Raw genomic sequence first — 21,744 nt, 5'->3', positions numbered from 1 at the left:
GCTTAAGTAAAAGGTAATGAAAGAAACCTTCTAATATGTCGCATGAGTTCTTTTAACTTCTAATAAACCTGTAATGGATCTATGCAATACATGCCATGCGATAGGCCATACAGAGTTTATTTGCAACAAAGACAAACACTGCAGCGAATGTGGACAGGAGCATGAAGTTGCACATTGTAGTGAAAGTCAAAGTGCACTTTCAGTAAATGATTTTTTTAATAATAAAGTGAGAGCAGAACATTTTTTTATATAAGATTGAAAAAACACTATAATAATTCCTATTGATGCATCTCTCAGACTTTTATAAAATACAGTAGACTCTCGCTAATTCGGCTCTCTTAAGATCGGGCTACTTTTTAATTCGGGCGGCAGTTAAATTCGAAAAAAATTTGTTGACATTTTTCAAGTTCGATTATGATTATCAAATGAAATATGCTCAAATTTGCCATAATTTGTCTTAGCTTTGATGTGATTTTGCATTATTAAAAGATTTTCATGAAATTTATAATAGCAACACTGAGAAAAAAAAGAGGGTGTGATTAACTTTTTTTTCTCGTAACTTTAACACTTTTTAGGTGTAAAAATATATCAACATTTTTTAATGTTAATTTTACACCTTTTGAGGGTAAAATTAACATGAAAAAGCGTAACTTTAACCCCCAATACACCTAAAAAGGGTAATATGTACACCGATTTCGGATCAATACTGCAGGGTCAAATTAACATTTCCGGAATGTTATTTTAACTTTTTCGGATTTCTCTCAGTGAATGAGTATGTAAACTCAATATGAGTATGCAGATGAACAAAAAATCGTTGCATTTCAAACAATTTGCTGCCCGAATTTCTCTCTAATTCGGTTGACATTTCGGTCCCAAATGCCCGAATTTGAGAGAGTCTACTGTAGAATTCTCTGATTCAAAATGACTGAGCTTTCAAGAAACGCAGTTAATCGGTTTTAAAGGTCTGCGAAACTGCTTTCAAAAGAGAACGATTAGGATATATAAGATTGGCGAATTATGACCTATTTCTCAAGATTTAAACTGTTATATAAAGTTTAGCAAACAAACAGCTGGAGGCCAAGCAGTCAGAGATATTGGCTTTCTGTTTTCGATGACACCCTCCCCTTCAATTAACATTATCTAGAAATTTTTGTCACCCTTCTGCATCACCACCCCCCCCCCCAACCAATTATTTAAATTTAGATTTCTCGAAAGGTCTTCAAATTTTCGGTTTTAAATCGAAAATTAATCGATAAAGTACCCGTAATAGACATAGTTTTCTCAAATTCATTTTTTAATTTGTCCGTAATGCTTGATAATCTAGTCAAAACAGTCAAAACATTCTACATTGTAAATCATACAACCCAAAAACAAGTTCATAAAAATTTGAATTTTTTTTACAAACATTGTTCGAAATATAATTACTTGACGAGCATTTTTTATACTTTTACAAACATTTGTTCGAAAACGCACAAAGAATGCTCGTAAAATTTTGTCATTTGTTCGTTAATGTTCGTAAAATGTTTGGCAGGCAATCAAAAATTTACGAACAAATGACAAAATTTTACAGACATTTTTTGTGTGTTTACGAACATTTACGAATAAATGTTCGTAAAAGTACAAAAAATGCTCCTTAAGTAATCATGTTACGAAAAATGTTTGCGAAAAAGTAAAAACTTTTACGAACTTGTTTGTGAGTTATACGGTCAACAAACATTTATGAAATATTTTTTCAGTGTAGAAGTCGAAGAACTGCAAGTTTACATAACCGTTTTTTTTTGTTTCCCCCCTTACCTAGGTCTTTGGCCTTGGGGCCTATTTTGACCAAAATCAAATGTTGGGCAATCCGATATAAATTTCCCTATATATATTCAAAAATACCAAATCATCAATCAATAAAAAAATTTCCTATTATCAGGTAAAAATAAACAAATAAATAACAGATATGGGGTTAGGGGAAGTGAGGGATGATTCGCACGCGCGAGCCTTCGAACAATTCGAGTTTTCTCTTTGTTTGAAAAGTGCTAGTTCCTCATTTCTTAGGCATTAGATAAATAATCATAAACCTCATCTTCACTGCAAAAATAGGCAACCTAGCCCTTCTTTCCTAGGTTCTAGAATCACAAATGCAAAAATAGCCTAAAATGGGAAATTTTGATGACTTACATTTCGTGTGATTTCTCATAGTTAATTTGATTTTCAGAAATAATCACTTACACCAATAGATAAAGGGTTAATCTGAGTTGATATTTACGTAATATTTTTTGCATCGGAGGAAAATTATTTTCCGAGTGGCGAAAAAATCCTAAATACTACACTGCGTATTGGTTCAACCACTGAAAGTGTTATGGTTCGCCAAGTCATCAGGTAACTCCAGCAGCTTAAAATCACAACATAACCTCAAAGAGGAAAACAAAGGACAAGAAAGATTAAGAAAAGACAGCTGATAAATTTTTAGGGTTGTCACATTTGAAATTTTCACATTTCAGTCGATTTTTCGACATAAATTTCCAAGAAAAACAGTGCTTCAGAAAAATTAGAAGAAAATTGTTTTAGATACCTTCTTTTAGTGAAATAATGGTTTCCGTGGATTCGTGGAACTTGAATCTAATAATCGGTAGATAATTTTTAATTGTGAGCAAGAGTTACTCCAGGAAAAAATGCAATGACGAACCCTAACAACCCATCGTGCGAATCTTGCCTCCACAGGCAAGGTTCGTACAAATCATCATACTTTTTTCATTTTTCTGTCCAGGAAAAAGAACAGATTTTGCGGCAGTGAATGAGGCACGCATAGAAACTTAAAAGACCAGAGATTCTTGTGGTATAGCGCAATTGATTGTCCATTTTACCGTTCAGCCAGAAAAAAATCTTGAATATTGACTTCCAAAAACCGAGCGAACCATCCCTCACTTCCCCTACATAACCATGTCACCGTTAAAGAAATGCGTATTCTAATTCCAAAGTACACTGTCTCAAAATTTAAGTCCGTATAAAAATCTTCGAAATGTTTTAGGGAATAAATACATGAATAAGTAAAATTAAAAAGACTGAGCTTACAGGGATTTTTTAAAATGTTTTTAGTGAAACTATTTAAAATCGGTTTTATCGCTTAAAGCCGAGTGTAAAATCGTCCTGAAAATAAGGCGAAAAAGACTGATCTAAAGGTAGTGTTCAAATATTTATTTTATTTGCTTGTTTATACAATCCAGTGTGTTATCCAAAATTGTTACAATAAAACGTAAAAGTGTAAGGACCTAGATCAGAAGATTAGTCGAGAGACATCTTAGCGTATAATTAATATTTGTAATAATGATTAAACTAAATTTCCATCATTTTCCAATAAGTTGTTATTCGTCTTAGATCTTAAATCTTAGTCAAGTACGAAAAAATGTCAGAAGATATTTCTATTTGTATTAAGGCTACACACATTAGTGTTAATCTAAATCAAGTGAATGTTTAAAATTAAAGCATGAGTGTTGATATCAACAAATTAGTACTTGAAATAAAGCGACTATATGAAAGGAATATTATTTATTCCATACTTTGAAAGTAATTGAAGAGAATTAGCAGGAAATTCGTAAGCAATTGATTTATCTTTAGTACATTTCTTAAATCGTTTAGGCATGTATCTTAACCCTTTAAGGACGATTGGAACACCGGTGTCCCGTAAAGAAAATAATTTTTCCTGACTACCTAAAGTTATTTTTTTTCTTATGTCTGTACATATTTGTAAAGTAGAAGGCTGAAGGAATCTAGAATATTTTTTCGCAAGTCTCTAGCTATTTGCTATGTAGTAAATATTTAAGCTCAAAAATGGCGAATTTTTAAATTCCCAAATTCATAATTGATTTTATTTATTTTTTATACTTCCAATTTTTTTTAAGCAAATCCCTTTTGGCAATAAAAACTACAATACTCATACGTAATATTTTTCATTAAAGCGAAAAATATTATTCATTGGTATTGTCAGAAAAAGTACTTAAATTTTTAGGCTATTTTTGTCCCTATCGTTCATAGAAGCACAAAATACACCGAATTAGACTCTGTTAGAGTTTCCAAGGTTAAATGTAAGACTTATCATTGATTATGTTTCTCAGTTTAATTTTTATTGCTGATTTTCAGTACGTAAAAAGTGCCTCGTTGTTAAAGGGTTAAAAGTTTAAATGATTTACAATATTAATTCATAAAGCTCTTGGGTGAAATTATTGATTGAAACAGCCACGATAATTTACGATACAAAAATCAAACGAAATTAATTAATATAAGGCGTACATGAAGGCTAAATTTAACACTATGCATTGCTTAGTTTAACACACGGATATCGTCGGTTGCCTCAGCAACTGTGCTAACTGCATTTGCTTTGTGTCAGCATTCATTGTAAGCAACGCATCGCTGCGCGGCGTTTGTAACGAATGCAGACACAAAGCAGATGCAGTTAGCACAGTTGCTGAGGCAACCGACGATATATAACTTACACTTAAAACTTGAAATTAGTGTTGAATTTGGTTTAATATCAACAAATATTTTGTATTTAAAGATAATAAAATGATCTTGTCTATTTAATCTACTCTTCAGTTTATTTTCTTTTTAACTTTTCACTGGCGTTCCTTAACTTAAGCTTTTTTTTCTTCCCTTTTTTCTAAGGAATGGTCGTTTTTCGTTCTGCCTTGGCGAAATGTATGAAGAGTATATTGAATTAATAGTTGGAATTGCCACAATTTTTCTCTCCTGTTCAAAATGTTGGATTTTCTGAGGAAAAATTAATCATTTTCACCTGTTTCATGGGGGCCCACCTACTGCTAAAACCACAATCTTTGAAATAACCCAAAACGCCCTGTGAAAATGTTCAATCACATTACATCACCACCACATCACTCGGATTTTCTCAAGCCCACAATTTTCATCCCTTCTTTCACGTACGTCGTCATATCAATCAACAACCATCCGACGTCCTAATACCAAAGGATTCTCCTCAATTTTAAGATAACTGACAAAACACTGAGCATTCCATAAATTTAAATTTCTGTAAAAGTTCATAGAGAAGTGCATTTTGTTGAATAACGACAACACCATCAATTTCCTTCAATCCAACAATTGCTGACTGACTTTTCGACTTTTCGTCTCATGCACCACAAAAGCTTAAAGACCTTCTCCACTCAATTTCATCCTTCATCTCTCCTTCTTCTCTCCGTGTCTTACAGGTCGCCACACAACATTTCTTCTTGGTTTCTACCTCACAGAATCACTCACAATAGAGATACGTATCGAAGGAGATCTAAACTCCAGGCACCTGCATAAATCACTTGGGAGTTCAATCGGGAGAACTTCCACCACTCACTGGACACAACCAACCCCCCGGAAATGCTGAAGGGGATTAACGAGAGAGCAGTGAAGAGGTGAAATCCAACCCACTCAATTCACCCTTCTTTTTGAGACAAAGTGATTTACTCGAGATTCTTTCCCACAGGATCAAGGGAGCTCACTACGTAGCCACACACGGAAGAGGAACTCCAGATCCTCCCTATGCTCAGGCAAATCGTGGTTACTCCACCGACGGCGAAGACAGCCAGAGAGCTCCATCAGAGAGAACTCTCTCAGAATATACAGTAAATATGGAATATCAAAAATTGCTTTAAGCTAATGACTCAAGGTTTCTGTGGATTTCAGGTGGCCAATGAACGAGCAACACCTCCTACAGCTCCAGCCAGAAAATCCAGGATGGAAAGGCAAGAAAATGGGGTACCAAGGGGACCTACTACGGGACCACCGAATCGACCTCCGCCAAGAGTACCTTCGGCATTAAGTTACGACCACGGTGGAGATACCGGAAGTGACATCTACGTCACAAGTGCCGCCTACAAAGCTCCATCTGAAATCAGGTGAGAACTTCTAACTGACAAACAAAACCAAAACGAATAATCCTTCACTGAGAGAAATCCGAAAAAGTTAAAATAACATTCCGGAAATGTTAATTTTATCCTGAAGTATTGATCCGAAATCAGTGTAAATATTACCCTTTTTAGGTGTATTGGGGTTAAAATTACCCTTCTTCATGTTAATTTTACCCTTGAAAAGGTGTAAAATTAACATTAAAAAATGTTGATATATTTTTACACCTAAAAAGTGTTAAAATTATGAGGAAAAAAAGTTAATCGCACCCTCTTTTTTTTCTCAGTGTTGAAGAAAAAGCTCAGGGAAGCTTTTAGAACGAGGGAAGGGAATAAATTTAATAAAGAACTAAGATAAAATCGAGAGATAACTCCAAGTCTGACATAACTTCTTTTCGATACTATCGACTGTCGATTCTAAAGAATTTAAATGATAGCTGCACTCTTTGCAGCTAATATAAATATTTATTCACAGTCACATTATTTTAAGAATGATACAATAAGTGGTTCAATAATGTTTAAAAATGTATTAACTCACTAAATCTAAAAGACATAGAATTATCGATACTAACGATTCGATAGTATCGAAAAGATCGAAAAGTTATCATTTCACCCCAGGATTCATTTGACAAGTTTTAAAGGCCACGAAATTGAAGGGATTGCTTTTTTCTCTGAAATTTGAAAAGCTTAGCCATTCATTAGTTAGGGTAAGTGTGCCAAATTCCTGCCAGCTTGTAATTTCGGCCACCTTTTTTGTTACTCGAATTTCATTGAATTCTTAATTTTTGCATACTCTAGAAATAATACAATGAAAAAAATAACAAAAAATGTCGCTTCGACGAACAAGATGATCTAAAAAAGACATTAGAAGAATTCCAGAAGGGCAAGGAACTGTGAAAATGAAGGTGGCCGAAATAGGCCACAAATGTAATGTCTACATTTTTATGAATTTTAGAATGTTTTAAGAGTGAATTTAGAGAAAATAAAGACGATAGACTGCCTACAAGGTTCCAAGGAACACTCCTTATAAAAAAGTAACAAATAAATTCAATTTGTATTAAAAATATTACATTTCAAACATAAGACTTTGGCGCTTGCATTCAACTATGCCAAAATTTGATACACTTACCCTATTAAAAGCTCTACTTAAAAAATGAAAGCTTAGAGTTTGTGTACAAGAAAAAGTGAAATAAATATCTAGTGGTCTAGTACATGCGTGTACTAAATCAGTACTAAATTAAAACGTAGGAGAGAATCCATTAAAATTAAAAGATGTTTATTTATTTGAAAAATTTATTAGCTCTGTAAATGAGTGAATAACAAAACTATATTTTATTCATTTTATTTATCTTTTTCTACTAAAAGCCAGTGGTAATTTAACCAACAAGTTATCTAATACCAAATACTAAGTTTTCCAAGTGATTCTTTAATTTTCTTAACGTTATGCTAGACATGATGAAGGTATAAGTAGATTTAAATGTGTAATATGTACTAAATCTAAGCCATGTTCCACAAAACTTTGATTCCTTTATTACAATTTCAATTAATGAGAAAATTCATGTTAAAACTGTAAGTTAGTTATACAATATGGTACAAAACAATACTACTCCCCCCGTCCCAAAAAAAATCGTACGTTTGCTAGTATATTTTATATGAAAGAAAATGTGCGACTTTTTTGGGACAGAGGGAGTATCATTTAAGAAAGTGACATGCATGACTTTTTAATACAAAACTGGCCGTTGGAAGCAGTAATATTTTGAATATCGTCAGTTTTCCCTTTTTTTAACTTTGGAATGTATTTTAGCACTGTCATTTTCTAAAACAAACAGTACAGTGTATCTATACTGTATTAAATCCCTATTTCAGGCTGAATTCCATCATGGATGCTCATGGAAACAGCATTATTTTTATGCTTGTCAGTTTTGCCTCTTTTTATTTTTTGCAATACATTTTAGCACAAGCATGTTCTAAAAAAAATAAATGAAGCACGTCATGCAATCTCGTTTCTGATATCAATTGCAAATACCGTAAATCAGTAAAGTATTGAATTCCTGTTGTTTGATAAATCTTATCTTACTGAAACTTTTTATTTAATTTTCTAGATTTTAGACCAATTTGATCATTCTAATTTACATTAAATTATCTTTCGTCTTTTTAATTTGTTTTAGTACAGGGATGTTCTAAAATACGGATAGGAATAAAATAATCAAGGAAACCATAAAAATATATTGCAATATTCCCCATCGATCTATCTTACTCTGACTGTATTAGGGGGAAGTGGGGCACCTTTGAAAGTGGGGCACTTTTGAAATTGCTATTTTTCACCTATTTCTAAACAAAATTGTACCTTATCGTGGTATAATTCAGCTGGACAAACAGACTGAGAAGCTAAATTATATCACGATAAGGCTCAATTTTGTTTAGAAATAGGTGAAAAATCGCAATTTCAAAGGTGCCCCACTTTCAAAAGTGCCCCACTTCCCCCTGCATGGTACTGACTAAATCCAACCTTTCTCAAACTTTTTATTTAATTCCCCAAATTTTAGACCAATTTGATCTTTCTAACTTTACATTTATTAATCTTTTGTAATCTCCAAGGGAAATCACGTCAAGTTGTATTTAATAACTTTATTTCGTTTAGCGATGATTATCAACTGCCATTTGCTTTTAAATTTGTTTTAGTACAGGCATGTTCTAAAATACAGATAGGAATAAAATATTCAAGGAAGACTTGAAATCATATTGCCGTATCTGATATCGATTGTAAAAACAGTTTAACTGACTATATTGCATGGTGCTAACTAAATCCCATTATGCTGAAATTTTTATACGATTTCCTAAATTTTAGACCAATTGAATCTTTTTAATTTTGTCTATATTTTTTGTGATCTTTAAAGAAGATCACATTAATTTCATGTAAAAACTCTAGCTCATTCAACTGTGTTTTTTATTTATCAGTTGATTTTCTTTAATTTCATTTTAGTACATGAATGTTCTAAAATACTAATATGAGTAAAATAAGCAGGGAAATCATAAAACTATATTAACGTATCTGATATGGATTGTAGATACCATATCTGTGATGCAATAAATTCTTGTTGCTCACAACAAAACTGGTCATGCTGAGAATCCTTCAATTTTACTTACTTTTAGACATATTCAACCTGTTTTTTTTTATATTTTTGATTATTTTTTCGATCCTCATTCATAAAACAAAAAAAAACAAAGAAAGAAATCATATTAATTTATGTAATATTACGGTAGCTAATCAGTAATACAGTAGAGTCTCGCTATAGTCCATATTTGTTTCCAGATTTGACACTTGGGTCGCACTATAGTCCATGTCATTTTTTAAAATTATCAACGACTCTTAGTATTGAAATTGCTCGACGGCTTCCACTTTCTTTGCGATTGTGGTACTTGTCCTCGGTCTCTTCATTATGGATCACAATTATCACAACGATTCAATAAAGTTTGCCAAAAATATTAAAATAATTAAGACAACATATCATGTCGTGTACTAAAAAACATAACCTAATTTAAAATCAGTGTTTTGAAATCAACAGTCGATAAATTGTGGACAATAGAGCGATGGCTTATAGTGGGACTCTACTGTAATGAGTTATATTCCGTTGTCAGTTATTTTAGTACAGACATGTTCTAAAACACCAATTTTTTAAAGAATGAAATAAATCAATATGATAGCGTCATTATTTTGAATTTAATAGGTCTATAAATTTTTACCAAAACCACGTATAATTTCCATTACGTTTGAAATGGGTTCGATGACTGAAGAAAAGGAGGTCACATATGATGATCATACTCCTGATTTTGATGTAGAATTTTTATTTTTTCACCTCCTTTCAACCCTCAACATCGATTTCTTCGTTTTTTACGACCCTCCGGGCATCCCCCCATAAATGATATTTTGACTGTTCACTACAACAAAATTCTCGTATTTCCCAAAACCGTAAATAACACTGCAGAAATATGTGAAAAATTTATTTTTATTAGGCGTGGATGGTGTCTGCATATTTTTTTCTTTTAGTTCTATATCGCGTTAGAGTGTCATTTTTCACCACAGAAAATTCCATACAATTTTCCACTCAGTCAATTGAACTCTGTCTCCTCTTTTACTATCTATCCTCCACTTTAGTCACACAAAAATTCATTTTCATCAGATAAAGCAGAATATAGAGAGGTCAAGGTGGAACATTGGGCATTTTTATTACCGTAGAGAACGGAAAATTTTCTGTGTCCCCAGCAACAGAGATTAAAGGTAGATTTGTCACAAGAAAAATAAATTTCACCCAAAAAAAAATACCAATAGAATGGACATAAAATGTCTTTAAGGGATGAAAGATATGGTATAATGAAAAAAGTAGTTTTTAAGTCAAATTCTTCATAAAAACATTAAGGAAAAATCAATATTTAGGTGATAGAAGTATAGAAGGGCAGGAGTTTAATTAAAAATACATAAATCTTATGGAAAAGCTTTTGGGTATAAAGGAAGTTACCCAAGAATAAGTTTTGCCATACACAAACTTCCTCATCCAACGTACAAAAAGCTGAATGCCGTGGAATCTTGACCACAGTGCGGCAGATTAAACTTCCCAGGAGAATAATCCGTATAAGAAAATTCTTACCAAAGTCAAATAACAGAGAAGATTACATCTCAGTCAAAAAAGTTTCACAAACCCGCGATAATTTCTAAAAATATGCTCATGAAAGCTCTCAATGGGATCTATACATAGCTAAAGTTAAGAGTTCAAAATTCAATCACAATATCAAACAACTTGAAATTATTCTAAAAATTTCCAGCAATAGCTAAAAGATGTGCTCCGACGAGACCTTTCAGAATTGCTAACAATCTATGATTTTTGTCCATCACAGTCGATACAGTGCTAGACCACAATCTCGAGGTGGACCAAGGAGCATCTATTCAGTTGCGAGTTCAACGAAAACGGGCCGAAGCAATCGTTCGAGGCGCGCCGCTGGCGCCAGCATCGAAGCCATGTCAGCACCAAATCCATTCTGTCCAAATGCCAAAGGCGTCTGTTGCCTCATGCTCCTCCTCAATCTTGGTCTAATCCTCGTAACACTGGGTTTTGTTATTGTCATCCAATTCATGGAGCCCCTATTTGTCTGGTAACATCCCCAAACTTCCTTTACAACTTTACAAAAACCTTACAAAAACCCCTGTAAATTCTTTTCCAGGATCCTCGGAATTGTCTTCCTAATCTTTGGCTTCCTGACCCTCATCGGCTCCATGATTTACTGCGTTATTGTCTGCAGAGACGCCAAGACACCGTCACAGCTGAGGAATGAAGATCTCTACTGGACACGTCACTGGCAGAAAAATATTGGCTACACCCCTCATGAAATCAACTACAAAACCGACCGATACGACGGATACTCCGATCGATACTCAGTCAGCAAGATGAGCGGAAAGTATTCCGACCGAGAGAGCAATCATCGATACTAATTCCAACTAAAACCAATTTTTCCGAAGTTTTCCTTCTCACCCATTTTTTTCTCTTTTGTACTAACTCCTGTGAATTTCCTGCCAACACAAAAAAAAAACAGGTGTCACGAGTGCCGTGGACAATGCAATGTAACCAGGGTGTCCCATATAGATTGAATATATCTTGTAAATAACAAAGATTTTTTTTTTAATAAATTAAAATGTACGATCATCAATTTTTCCTACATATTTTTTTGAGGAGAGTTTTTTAGCACTTTACTGTTCTCGAACGCTTCTGCATTATCGACTTTTCTTTATGTTTGTTGCTGTCTTGACTAATTTGCGATTCCTCACCGTTTTTTAAAAAACCACCAAGCAGTCGTGACAAAAACCAATACAGAAAAGTCGATTATGCAGAAGCACTTGAGAACAGTAAAGCATTGTTCATTTTTTATTTCTCTTATGGCCTCTACAAACCAGGAGAAATTTCTTTAAAAAATGCATTTTTAAAGAAAAGTTCCCCTATACTTGTAGACAGAAACGTCAGAATTTAAAAAAAAGGCAATTTTTGACGAAAATTACTTCTAGTGGTAGTGTGTAGACTCCAAGGAGAAAATATATCCTGTAATTCAAATTTCAAAGGATGCTTACAAGTTCTGTAAGTTTAAGTTTAGTTTAAGTTCAAGCAGTAAAATATCTGCCTTACAGAACCAAGTCTTTCAATGCACTTTCAAAAACCTTGTAACGATAATGTTGTACTAAAAATCCTCTAGGTCTCTAGGAGATTCTTAGATCTTTAAGAGTGCACTACTTTACTTTTAAGAGTCTCATACACGGAACTAGGGGCGGTATAAGCAGATTACACGAATTTTGATTCTTATTTAGAGAAATCAACAAGATTGTATGAAGAAAAACTTGTTTTTTGGGTGATTCGTTCTGTATAAAGTTCTACAAAATGCTAGAAATTAATCTTTTGTACGTCTTACTAATAAGAAGTTCAGGAAGTTCTATAAGCACTACTAACAAAGAGATTGAGGCGTTCTTTGAGAAAATGTTTTATATGTTGACTAATGAATTTTCTTTGAGGTTGATATTAGTGAATTAAACGAACAAAGACTGTGCCAAATTATACTATGCTCGTACCATTCCTATCCATTTGCAAATAAGAACAAAATTCAGTAGAGAAAAATATAGGTTAGGTTAGGTTAGGTTCACGGTATCCTGTAAGCATTCTAACAGAAAATTTTAAATTCTGAATGGTAGGAAAGTTTGATTCAGAACTGCTCCATAAATTGCCTGTCGAAACTGTCACTATAACGTCGTATTCAAGGAATTCTACCAGACAATATGGCAATCGAAACGGTTCTTGAAAAGACCATATATGAAACTTAAGGTTGACTCCAATCCAAACTGAAACTGCTTTAACTGTTCCCATTTTCGTCGTATCTGTTCCTCTTTTCGCCGTGATTTTTTCCAAAATCGTCACTTTTGTTTATCGTAGTAACGCAACATTTAGAAAGTTTAAGATAGATTCTTTTTAAATTACAAAATATCTAGGATGTAAATGAACTGACAGAAAGATGATAGTCGAATATAAACCAGAATCTTCATCTCTATAATTTTGCCCCAAAAATTGATTTTATTGGTTGCTCGGTAGCCGAGATAATTCAATTTTTGTCGAGTAAACGAATGATAAAAACATGTCCAGTAAAAATATTGAGAAATATTGAGCAATGAAGTTTGGACGAAATATAGATATAAAAGTCTTCTACAATCATGCCGAAATAATAATTAAAATCAGTTGAGCAAGAGTCGAGATAATTGAGTTTAAATAATATAAAAATTGGTTTTTCAACTGCCGCCACTAGCATTGGCCCTACGAAGATCAAATGTTTTTAGAAAGTTGTAGCGCTTCGCGAGACCTTTCTTTTGCGCCCTTACTTGTTTAAATCGGTCGAATAGAACCGGAGATATGGCATTTTGAATTTTGTGAACTTTGGCCCCTCATATCTCCGCATTCTATTCTATAATCACAGCGAACCCACGCCACTTTTTGTAAACTTCATAGCCTAGACTTCAACACTCTAAAATTTGATTAACTTATACAATGGTGTTTTTGAGAAAAATTAGTTTTAATTTTGACGCTATCGCAGCGCCAACTGTGGTGACTTTTTAAAGTTCCATCTAAAAGTGCTTATCGAGACGAAACTAAAAACCCAAAATTTATGTCAAAATGTTAATTAAAACCGGAGATAGAGGCCAGTCAATTTTCGAACTTTGACCCCTTATAGCTCGGGTCAGGGGTTATCTATCGACTTAAGTATTTTTTTCTGCGACTACAACATACTAAAATTTCAGCTCGATGCTAAAAGGAATTTTTGAGTTATTTAACTTAGAAAATTGAAAAAAAATGTTTTTAATAAGAGCGTCCCTAGCGGTGGTTTTACGAATTTCCTATGTCTATCTACAGAAAAGTGGAATTTCATGATTACCTTAGGGGACCTTAAGTTTGGTTTTGATTAAAAGGACTAAGGGTCTGCTATAACCTACTAAAATTTGAGCCCGCTCGATGCCATAGGGGCGGAGCTATTGAGAAAACAAAAAAGGGGGGTATTCAAAATGGCGGAAGGAGGGGTGGGGCATGGGGGTCAACGCACCAAGTTGCAATTTTCACCTGATATATAACCTTTGCCGAAAACCGCAAGTCGATATCTTTCTTAGTTTGGGAGCTTTAAAGCTCCAAAGAGCTTTAAAGGTAATAATTGGTAGGTAATAATAGGTAATAATTGTTATCTTCTGCAAGAAAAATATTTCAAAATTAGGGCTAAAAATTTCGATATTTTTTATTTTCTAAATTCCTTGTTCGAATTCTAAGAAACTTACGACATTTAACCCTCTAACGGGTAAGACCGCCTCCAGGCGGTCTTCACAAAAATCACATTTACAGCGACAATAAAGGTTTTATTTATTTAAAAGTGCTATAGTGTCTTCGGTAATAATCTTATAAACATCTCTTGAAAGTTTGAACTCATTTTGACTCTTCGTTTTGTTGCTATTCCCGGTTTTGTCTGACAGGTCAGAAAAAAGCAACAAAAAATATTTGTGCAAAAAACTCACTTCCAATTTCCTTAAAAATACCGATTTAAAGTTATCTGATTAAAATAAATTTATTTTTTACTGAAAGATATGTCATTCTACTTTGTATATTTTATTTAAAAAAATTGAAAAAACTAAAAATGTGAATTTTAGAAGCAAAAAGAGTTTCAAAAAATTTTTATATTTTCTCACCTAGCGCCTAAACTAAAAGAGATAATGAAGAATGGATGTTTTTTTTCGACTTTATTGGATCATAATTATCCTAGAAAACAGTTTCTTACAACTTTTTTCGCGTATTAAAGAATACACCGTTAGAGGGTTAATATAAAAATAGTTTATTTATTAATTTTTTCCACAGGAAAGGTATTCTTTCAGAGTATTTACTTTACTAGAAAGATATTTCATATTGGCCAGAGCAAAAATCAAGATTGTCTAATAAGGTTTATGGCAATGTTAGCATGGTTTGCACCAGGGGCATGACATTTCCTATGTTTCTAGCGTGCCGAAAAAAACTTTTGAGTTTATTAGCTGTTTCCTCTCATTGTAGAATGAATTAGCAAAAAATACTAATACAAAATAAAAGAAAATTTAATAACGAAAAGGCAACCGAAAACCACAAATTGGCAACTTACGTAGTTTTGGAGATATCTCGTGAAATGTGTACGAAAACAGGGAAAAATTTAGACTAAAACTGGTCGCATTTTACAAAGCTAATGTCATCCATCCCACTAAGTTCGTCATTTATTAGCCATAAGATAGATAATTATTAAGCTCATGAGATGAGATGAGAAATGGTAAATCAGAAAATTCGCATCGTTTGAAGGTTCACTCTGTTCGAACCATGCCTACATTCCCCTATTTGAAAATATCCTGAAAATCGTTAAATTTCAAGTTTGAAGCGCGGCGAAATTGCCTGCAGCGCCACTAAAGCTTAAGTGGTCATTCTGATAAGTGAATTTAAGTAAAGTGGGGTCAGCCTTTGTGTTGTCAACAGTGTTGCCAAGTCTAGGAGATTTTCACCAGATCTAGGAGATTTAAGAGGGCATCTAGGTCCGAAAATTTTGATCTAGGAGTTAGGAGAATTATTTAGGAGATTGGATTTCTTTTTTAGGTTTTTTTTAGGGAAATTTCTTTAACAAAAATACCTAAAGCATATGAAGAAATCAGGTTTTTTTTTAGGTTTTTACATCAAATGGAACGTTAAATTTTTAAATTTAAAAGTAGAAGAAGAAGAAGATGGATGTCGTGTAGTCTTTCCTCTCTCTCTCTTCTTCGGGCATCAGAGACGTCAAGCTTGACAACCTCGCGTTTGTTTAGAGACAGAGGAACCAACATAGAAGGAAAAAGTCGTTTTTCTGCTTTTGTAGTGGTAGTCGCCAACATTTGAAAAAGACGTCGCCAAGATTGCTTTTTAAAACCAATTTGTGAAGTTCAATTAATGAAATTTCACTAAAAATTGGTGTAAACATAAAGAAAATAGTTTTTAGAATTAATTTTGTGACATAGAATTGGTTAAAAGGCATGATTTGATAGCAAAAATAGGCTAAATATGGGTCGCCCAGCGACTTTTGCAATATTTCATTCTTCGTGGAAAATTATGAAAATTATGTGGAAAATCGGTGATTTATGAATTGGAATAGAAAATTGGAGAGTTTTGGAAGCTCTTCTGGCTATTTATTTTTTGAATTCTCCGTGGAAAATCTTCTAAAAATTGCCTTGAAAAAGTGCTTACTTTGCTCGAAAAATGCACCCAATACGGTTCAGTTGTCAAATAGAAGATGGCGGACAGTGCCCTTTGGAACATTTCTGTTGATGTTTTCACGTCATTTTGCACAGAAGTAAGCAAATTCCCGTAGTTAATTCATCAAAAAATATTAAAGAAGTGGTCAGTGAAGTGATTTGTGGGAAAATTCTGTGAATTTTACTGTCTTTTCTTGTGTTTTTTTAGTGTGAAAACTGCCCTCGAAAATTGCCCTGCAGATCGTATTTGTCATCTGTTTTGGGGCTCTTGAGGGCTTTTTTTAGATATCCTGATACTCTATCTTCTCGGGAAGAGACCCTAGAAGTTCTAGGTAGCCTCCCAGAGAATCCGTGTACTGTTAGGAAGCCTTCCGGACACAGAAACTAATTCCATTATATGACCAGAAGTGTCATTGACTAGAAAGAAATTCCTTTTTGTCCTTCAAGAATTGTAAAAATTTCACATCTTTTGCACTGTAAGGATTCTAGAATAGTTTCTTTTTCTTTGTAAAGGAAGAAGAGAATAAAAATGTTACATGAAAGATTAAAATTTTCCAATTTTCTATCAGTGTTCGTTAACCCATTGTCTTTTGGTCTCGAAAAAACCTGCAAATTTCACAAATTTATCACAATTATCATATTTTTTAAATTTATTAGCTCTCTCTCAACATACAGTGAGTGTCAATAGTTTGTTGCCTAATGGATGTTTGAGAAATCAAGTGAAAAAAATGATAGAAAAAAATACTTTTCCAAATTTTTCTTTTTGCAGATGAGTTCCTTGTAATCCGTAGATATTATTTATAGTTTTCAAAAAAAAATAATTAATTTTATTTCATATCAAAAATAATTGTTTTCCAAAAGTTGGTCATTTTTAAAAAATCAAAAGTTTGTTACCTCATTAAAAAAACTAATTCAAAATGGTGAAAACGTGCAACCAACTTTATGTAAACCGGTTAGATTTTGAGCTTATGTCATTTGATAGGCAAATGGTGGATTTGTACATTTTTAAGACTGTCAATGGTAAATATATAGGTGTAAGAGTGATGATAAATAACAAGAAATAATCAGTTTTTTGATAATTCATAATTTAGGTTATAATGGCAAATTACAAAAAGTTGAAAGGTGGGATATTGTCCAGAGATACTGCTGGAAGGAATCGGCGTCGCTTAATTGCCAAATTTTATGGAAATTCATGAAAAGTTATACATAAAATGGTCAAATATTATAGTTATGAGGCACGAGTACATCTGAAAAACACTACTGGTAGACCCAGGGTTTCGACTCAGAAAGTCGATAACCACATTCTAGGTATCTCTGATAGTAACCCCATGAAGTTTGCTTCAAAAATTCAGAGTCGGCTGGTTACAGAAGACATACAGGCTATCATTTTTTTCACTTGATTTCTCAAACATCCATTAGGCAACAAACTATTGACACTCACTGTAGTTAGGCAAGAAGAATACCTAAAGAATAATCAAAATTCCTAAAAACATTAAAAAATAAATGCAACATCAGCCACTTTTTTTAGGGTGTCCAGATTTGAATGCAAAAATGACTTTTTCCTTTAGTAGTGGTTCCTCTGGTTTAGATTTTTTTTGAATAGTGGTGTGGTGTGGGTTGGGTGTGGATATCGAAGAAATCCAAAAGAAACAAATCATTCAGGCACACTCAGTAAGTTGATTGAAGTCGTAAATATGAAATTCTAGATACTCATCATAATCTCTTTACAGCCGCAGAAAGAAAAAAAGAATTTGTAAGAATCAAAAACTAGTCGCAGCCGTCATTTTAGAAGTTCCGGAAGATAGTACGTCAACACAGTTAACAATAGACTTGAAATGAGATTGGAATCTATCAAATGGATTTCTGATGCTAAGTTCTTCTTGCTAAGATGCAAGAGAACTTAAGAACTGCAGGCAGAGAAACTTCAACAGGTAGTACGATATTTTGTAATGAGGATTGATGTATAAAAGATTGAAACATCTCCAAGTTCAAAGAAACAGATGAAATTGCAACGAAAATTGACTTCCAATGGTCAAAAATTTCGTTTGTGGAGTGGGAGAAAACAGACAACATTATTGAATTTTGGTGCGAAGTCAGGAGCCACAAGGACGCTGCTGGAAACAACCCATTTTATGATCTTGCGGGATTCGCTCTTAAGGTTCTCTCCCTACCTTGGGCTAACGCTGAGGTGGAGAGAACCTTTAGCCAAATGAATATAGTAAAACATCCATTAAGAAATAGAATGAGCGATCCCGTATTAGTATCAATTTTAAAAATCCGTGCTGGGTTAAAGAGGATGGGAAAATGCTGCAATGAAATAAGCCTTCCACTGCATATCCTTGGAAAAATTGGTACAAGTGCAGCGTACGAGGGAGAAGTGACAGTGGCAGAAGAAGACGAAATGGGAGACATTCCTTATTTATATTAAAATGATAATTTTTTTGTATTATTTTTGTGGTATTCTGTGATATTCTTCCTCTTTCAAATGTAAAAAATATATTTAAAACGTGAATGTTTTTTGGATTTGAAATTATTTTCAATAAATCATTAAAGAGCAAAAAATTCTTTCCTTCATTTCGCTCTTGATTTTGAGAAAAAAAAATCAATCTTTAATGACTACTAATTTTATTATACATGGCTCGCGTAAAAAATAAAAATAAGTGTCAAACCAATATTATAAATTAAATCAATTTTTTAACCCACACAAATGAAAAGTTGTGTATGAAATCTCATATTTCTTGTAAAAATTCTCATATTTTTACAAATAACAGATAAATATTCAAATTTTTGAATTTTAGGAGAATTCTAGGAGTTTTTAGCTCTTGATTTAGGAGGAACTGTCATTAAAGTGTTGGCAACACTGGTTGTCAAAACATTCTTCGGCAAATTCAGTTGAAAAAAATCCAAATTTTAGCATAAAGAAATGCAAAATGGTGTCCAATGGTGTGTTGGAATTTGTGCGTGAAGATGACTACATAGAATACTACCTGTTCCCCCAACTAACATCCCCAGACAACTCCCGGAATGAGGAATTGAATGAGATACTGAAGACAGTGGAAGAAGTGGCTGAAGAATTCTGCTGTGGCTATATTTGGCACAGGAATGCCTTTCACGTGCGAGCTCGGCCCGGAAATGCTCATTTGCTGATTGATCATCAAGGCCAGACGCCAAGTGGTGAGTCAATGACACGGGCAGAGACAGATCATGAGATACTTCCTGCCCATTTGTATGGGATTGTTCACTTTGGGGACAACATTGAGGATGAATGGTTTGTTGTGGCTCTCCTGTATGAGCTGACAAGGAAAATTCCTGGGCTGATTGTGCGCACTGTCGATGGAGATGGGGAATTTCTGTTGATTGAAGTTGCCAATCACCTTCCGAATTGGGCCAATCCGGATACTTGTCATCAGTGCGTTTATATTACATATGGGGCACTGCATCTGATGGAGAATCCTCCGGAGAGTTCTCAGGGAGTTGCCGAGGCCATTGGGAAGTTGAGGGAGAATCCTGGGGTTCATAGGGTGTCCAATGAGATTGAAAATTGCATTTCTCTGAGAATTGGTGATTACCCAGGACGCATTCCTGGGAATCTCCATCGTGCCACTGCCTTTGTGCCCGTGGGCGTTGCTGCCCTCCTTCGGAACAATCCCAGGTTGATTGCAAGTGCCATCCGGGAATTCTGTGCCCGGGATGCCGTTGACATGAAAATCTGTCGCGCAATGAGATTCTTCCCTCCGGAAAATCGTGTTTACACCCGTGTCACCTTCACCAAGTGTCTCTATGCCATGCTAATGCACACCAACTACACCCCAGATCGTCGAACTGGCTGGAATCTACCTCCTCAGTCCAGTGAGACCTTCCCTGCGCACAGTCTGGGCATGAAAATTGCCTGTGGCTTTGAGATTCTGGCATCTCAGGCCAAACCCGAGGCAGATTGGGCAACAAATCGCCACTGGATCAAATACTTGGAGAGTTTGAGGGCCAAAGGGTACTTCCAGGACTTCCTGGAGGGCTCCAAGGATCACAAACGCCTCGTCGAAGCTGCTAAAGACTTCTACCGCGAAAATATCAGTGATCTCCGTGAGAATTCTCAGACTGGACAGCAAATCCTGGATGATCTCAAGAGTATCGACTGCAGTATTGAGGAATTCCGGAAGTTGGAAGCCTCCCTGCCTCCCAATGATGATGATTCCTGGCTGACTGTAGCTCCTGAAGATCTCGACAAGATGCTAAATGATCGATATGGAGACCCAAGCCCCCAAATAAATGGAACTTCTTCAGAAATGACTGACAAACTGACACAATTCCTAGCCCAGAAATCCTCCCTGGAAGGGATTGAATCCCCTCCGGTTCGTCCTCAGCGCGGAGTGAAGAAAAAATCCAAAGGAAAAGTTCACTTCGCCCCAAATGAATCCGATTCCCCAGCCGGAAACACCATAGACTTCGATCCTGATGCCTTCCAGGCCCATGTGAAAAATCTCCTGGACCTGGTGATCCCCGAAGACAAATGGGACTCCCAATCTGACATGAGCGATTACGGAGATGACACAGAAATCGACAGGAACATCGATGAGATGAATACAGTAAAGACAGAAACCAATCTTGATGTCTACATGACACAAATGGACAAGGAACTCGCCAAGACGACAATTGGAGAGAGTTTCGAGAAGAAGAAATCCTCCTCATCCGCCCAACCGGACGATTTCGATGACATTGAGGACTTCCAGCCTGTAGACATCGATCTCAACACCCTGAAAAACATGATGGAGAGCTATCAGGCTCAACTTGGTGGTCCAGGACCAGCTTCGAATCTCCTAGGATCGATGGGAGTACGACTGAAGCCTCCTGCAGACTCCAAGGAATGAACAACTCTTCCGCTTCTCTTCCTCTTTCAACATTACGAGCTTTACATGACATTCTATCGCCAGAGTTGCGCACATATTTCTTGTTATTCAGCCCGCCTCCGGAGGATCCTCAAAGGATCTTCTCGGAGCTGATAGCTTGGGAAAATCCCCCACGAAATGAAAAAAAATAAAGGAAAAATTTCCAACGATTTTCTTTGAATTATCCTAGACACTTTTCTCCCAAGGCACAATTCGCATCAAAGGCTAACACTTTTTTTCGAAAATCCCGGTGGACAATGGAATACATAACACCATCGATCGCACGTAATGACTTGCATTTTTAACACTACTACACAGTAAAAAAAATTACAACCACTATCGTTGGTAATTTTTGCACGAGCGCTATGGTTGTAAATTTTGTGTATTGGAAATGTTGTGTATTGGCAAGGTTGTGTATTGTCAATTTTATAAAATGGCTTCCTGTCTAAAATTTTGATTGTAGAGCAATTTTGTTCGGTTTATGTGTATTATCTGTGAAAAGTCTCCGTATTAAACTAAGAAAAAAAGGACAAAAAGAACAAAAAAAGAAAAAAAAACTTGAAGAGAGGGTCTGAGACTTGAACCCATAACCTTTGCGTTGATGGTCTCGCGTTTTCCGGCCGCGTCACGAACTTGCTTACTTCTCTTAAGCAAATGGCCAAGAGTTGCA

General features: G+C 34.8%; 2 protein-coding genes across 3 annotated transcripts in view; both read left to right on the top strand.

Annotated features, from left to right (window-relative positions):
- The window catches only part of LOC129800593 (uncharacterized), a 73,063-nt gene extending 61,472 nt beyond the window's left edge, over positions 1-11,591 (top strand). For both annotated transcript variants that reach the window (XM_055845089.1, XM_055845090.1), the window contains 5 exons: positions 5,205-5,399; positions 5,471-5,609; positions 5,671-5,882; positions 10,785-11,039; positions 11,109-11,591. In XM_055845089.1, coding sequence (XP_055701064.1) covers positions 5,365-5,399; positions 5,471-5,609; positions 5,671-5,882; positions 10,785-11,039; positions 11,109-11,376 — 909 coding nt within the window. In that variant the 5' untranslated portion in view covers positions 5,205-5,364 and the 3' untranslated portion in view covers positions 11,377-11,591. The remainder of the gene's footprint in view (positions 1-5,204; positions 5,400-5,470; positions 5,610-5,670; positions 5,883-10,784; positions 11,040-11,108) is intronic.
- Positions 11,592-19,020: 7,429 nt separating this feature from the next.
- LOC129800589 (protein ecdysoneless) lies at positions 19,021-21,241 on the top strand. Its single transcript, XM_055845084.1, has one exon. It carries the CDS (start codon positions 19,122-19,124, stop codon positions 21,054-21,056), a length of 1,935 nt encoding a protein of 644 aa, XP_055701059.1. The 5' UTR covers positions 19,021-19,121; the 3' UTR covers positions 21,057-21,241.
- Positions 21,242-21,744: the final 503 nt, after the last annotated feature.

Source organism: Phlebotomus papatasi, chromosome 2, assembly GCF_024763615.1.
Source record: "Phlebotomus papatasi isolate M1 chromosome 2, Ppap_2.1, whole genome shotgun sequence".
Taxonomy (NCBI): domain Eukaryota; kingdom Metazoa; phylum Arthropoda; class Insecta; order Diptera; family Psychodidae; genus Phlebotomus; species Phlebotomus papatasi.
This window is presented reverse-complemented; position numbering and strand designations above follow the sequence as displayed.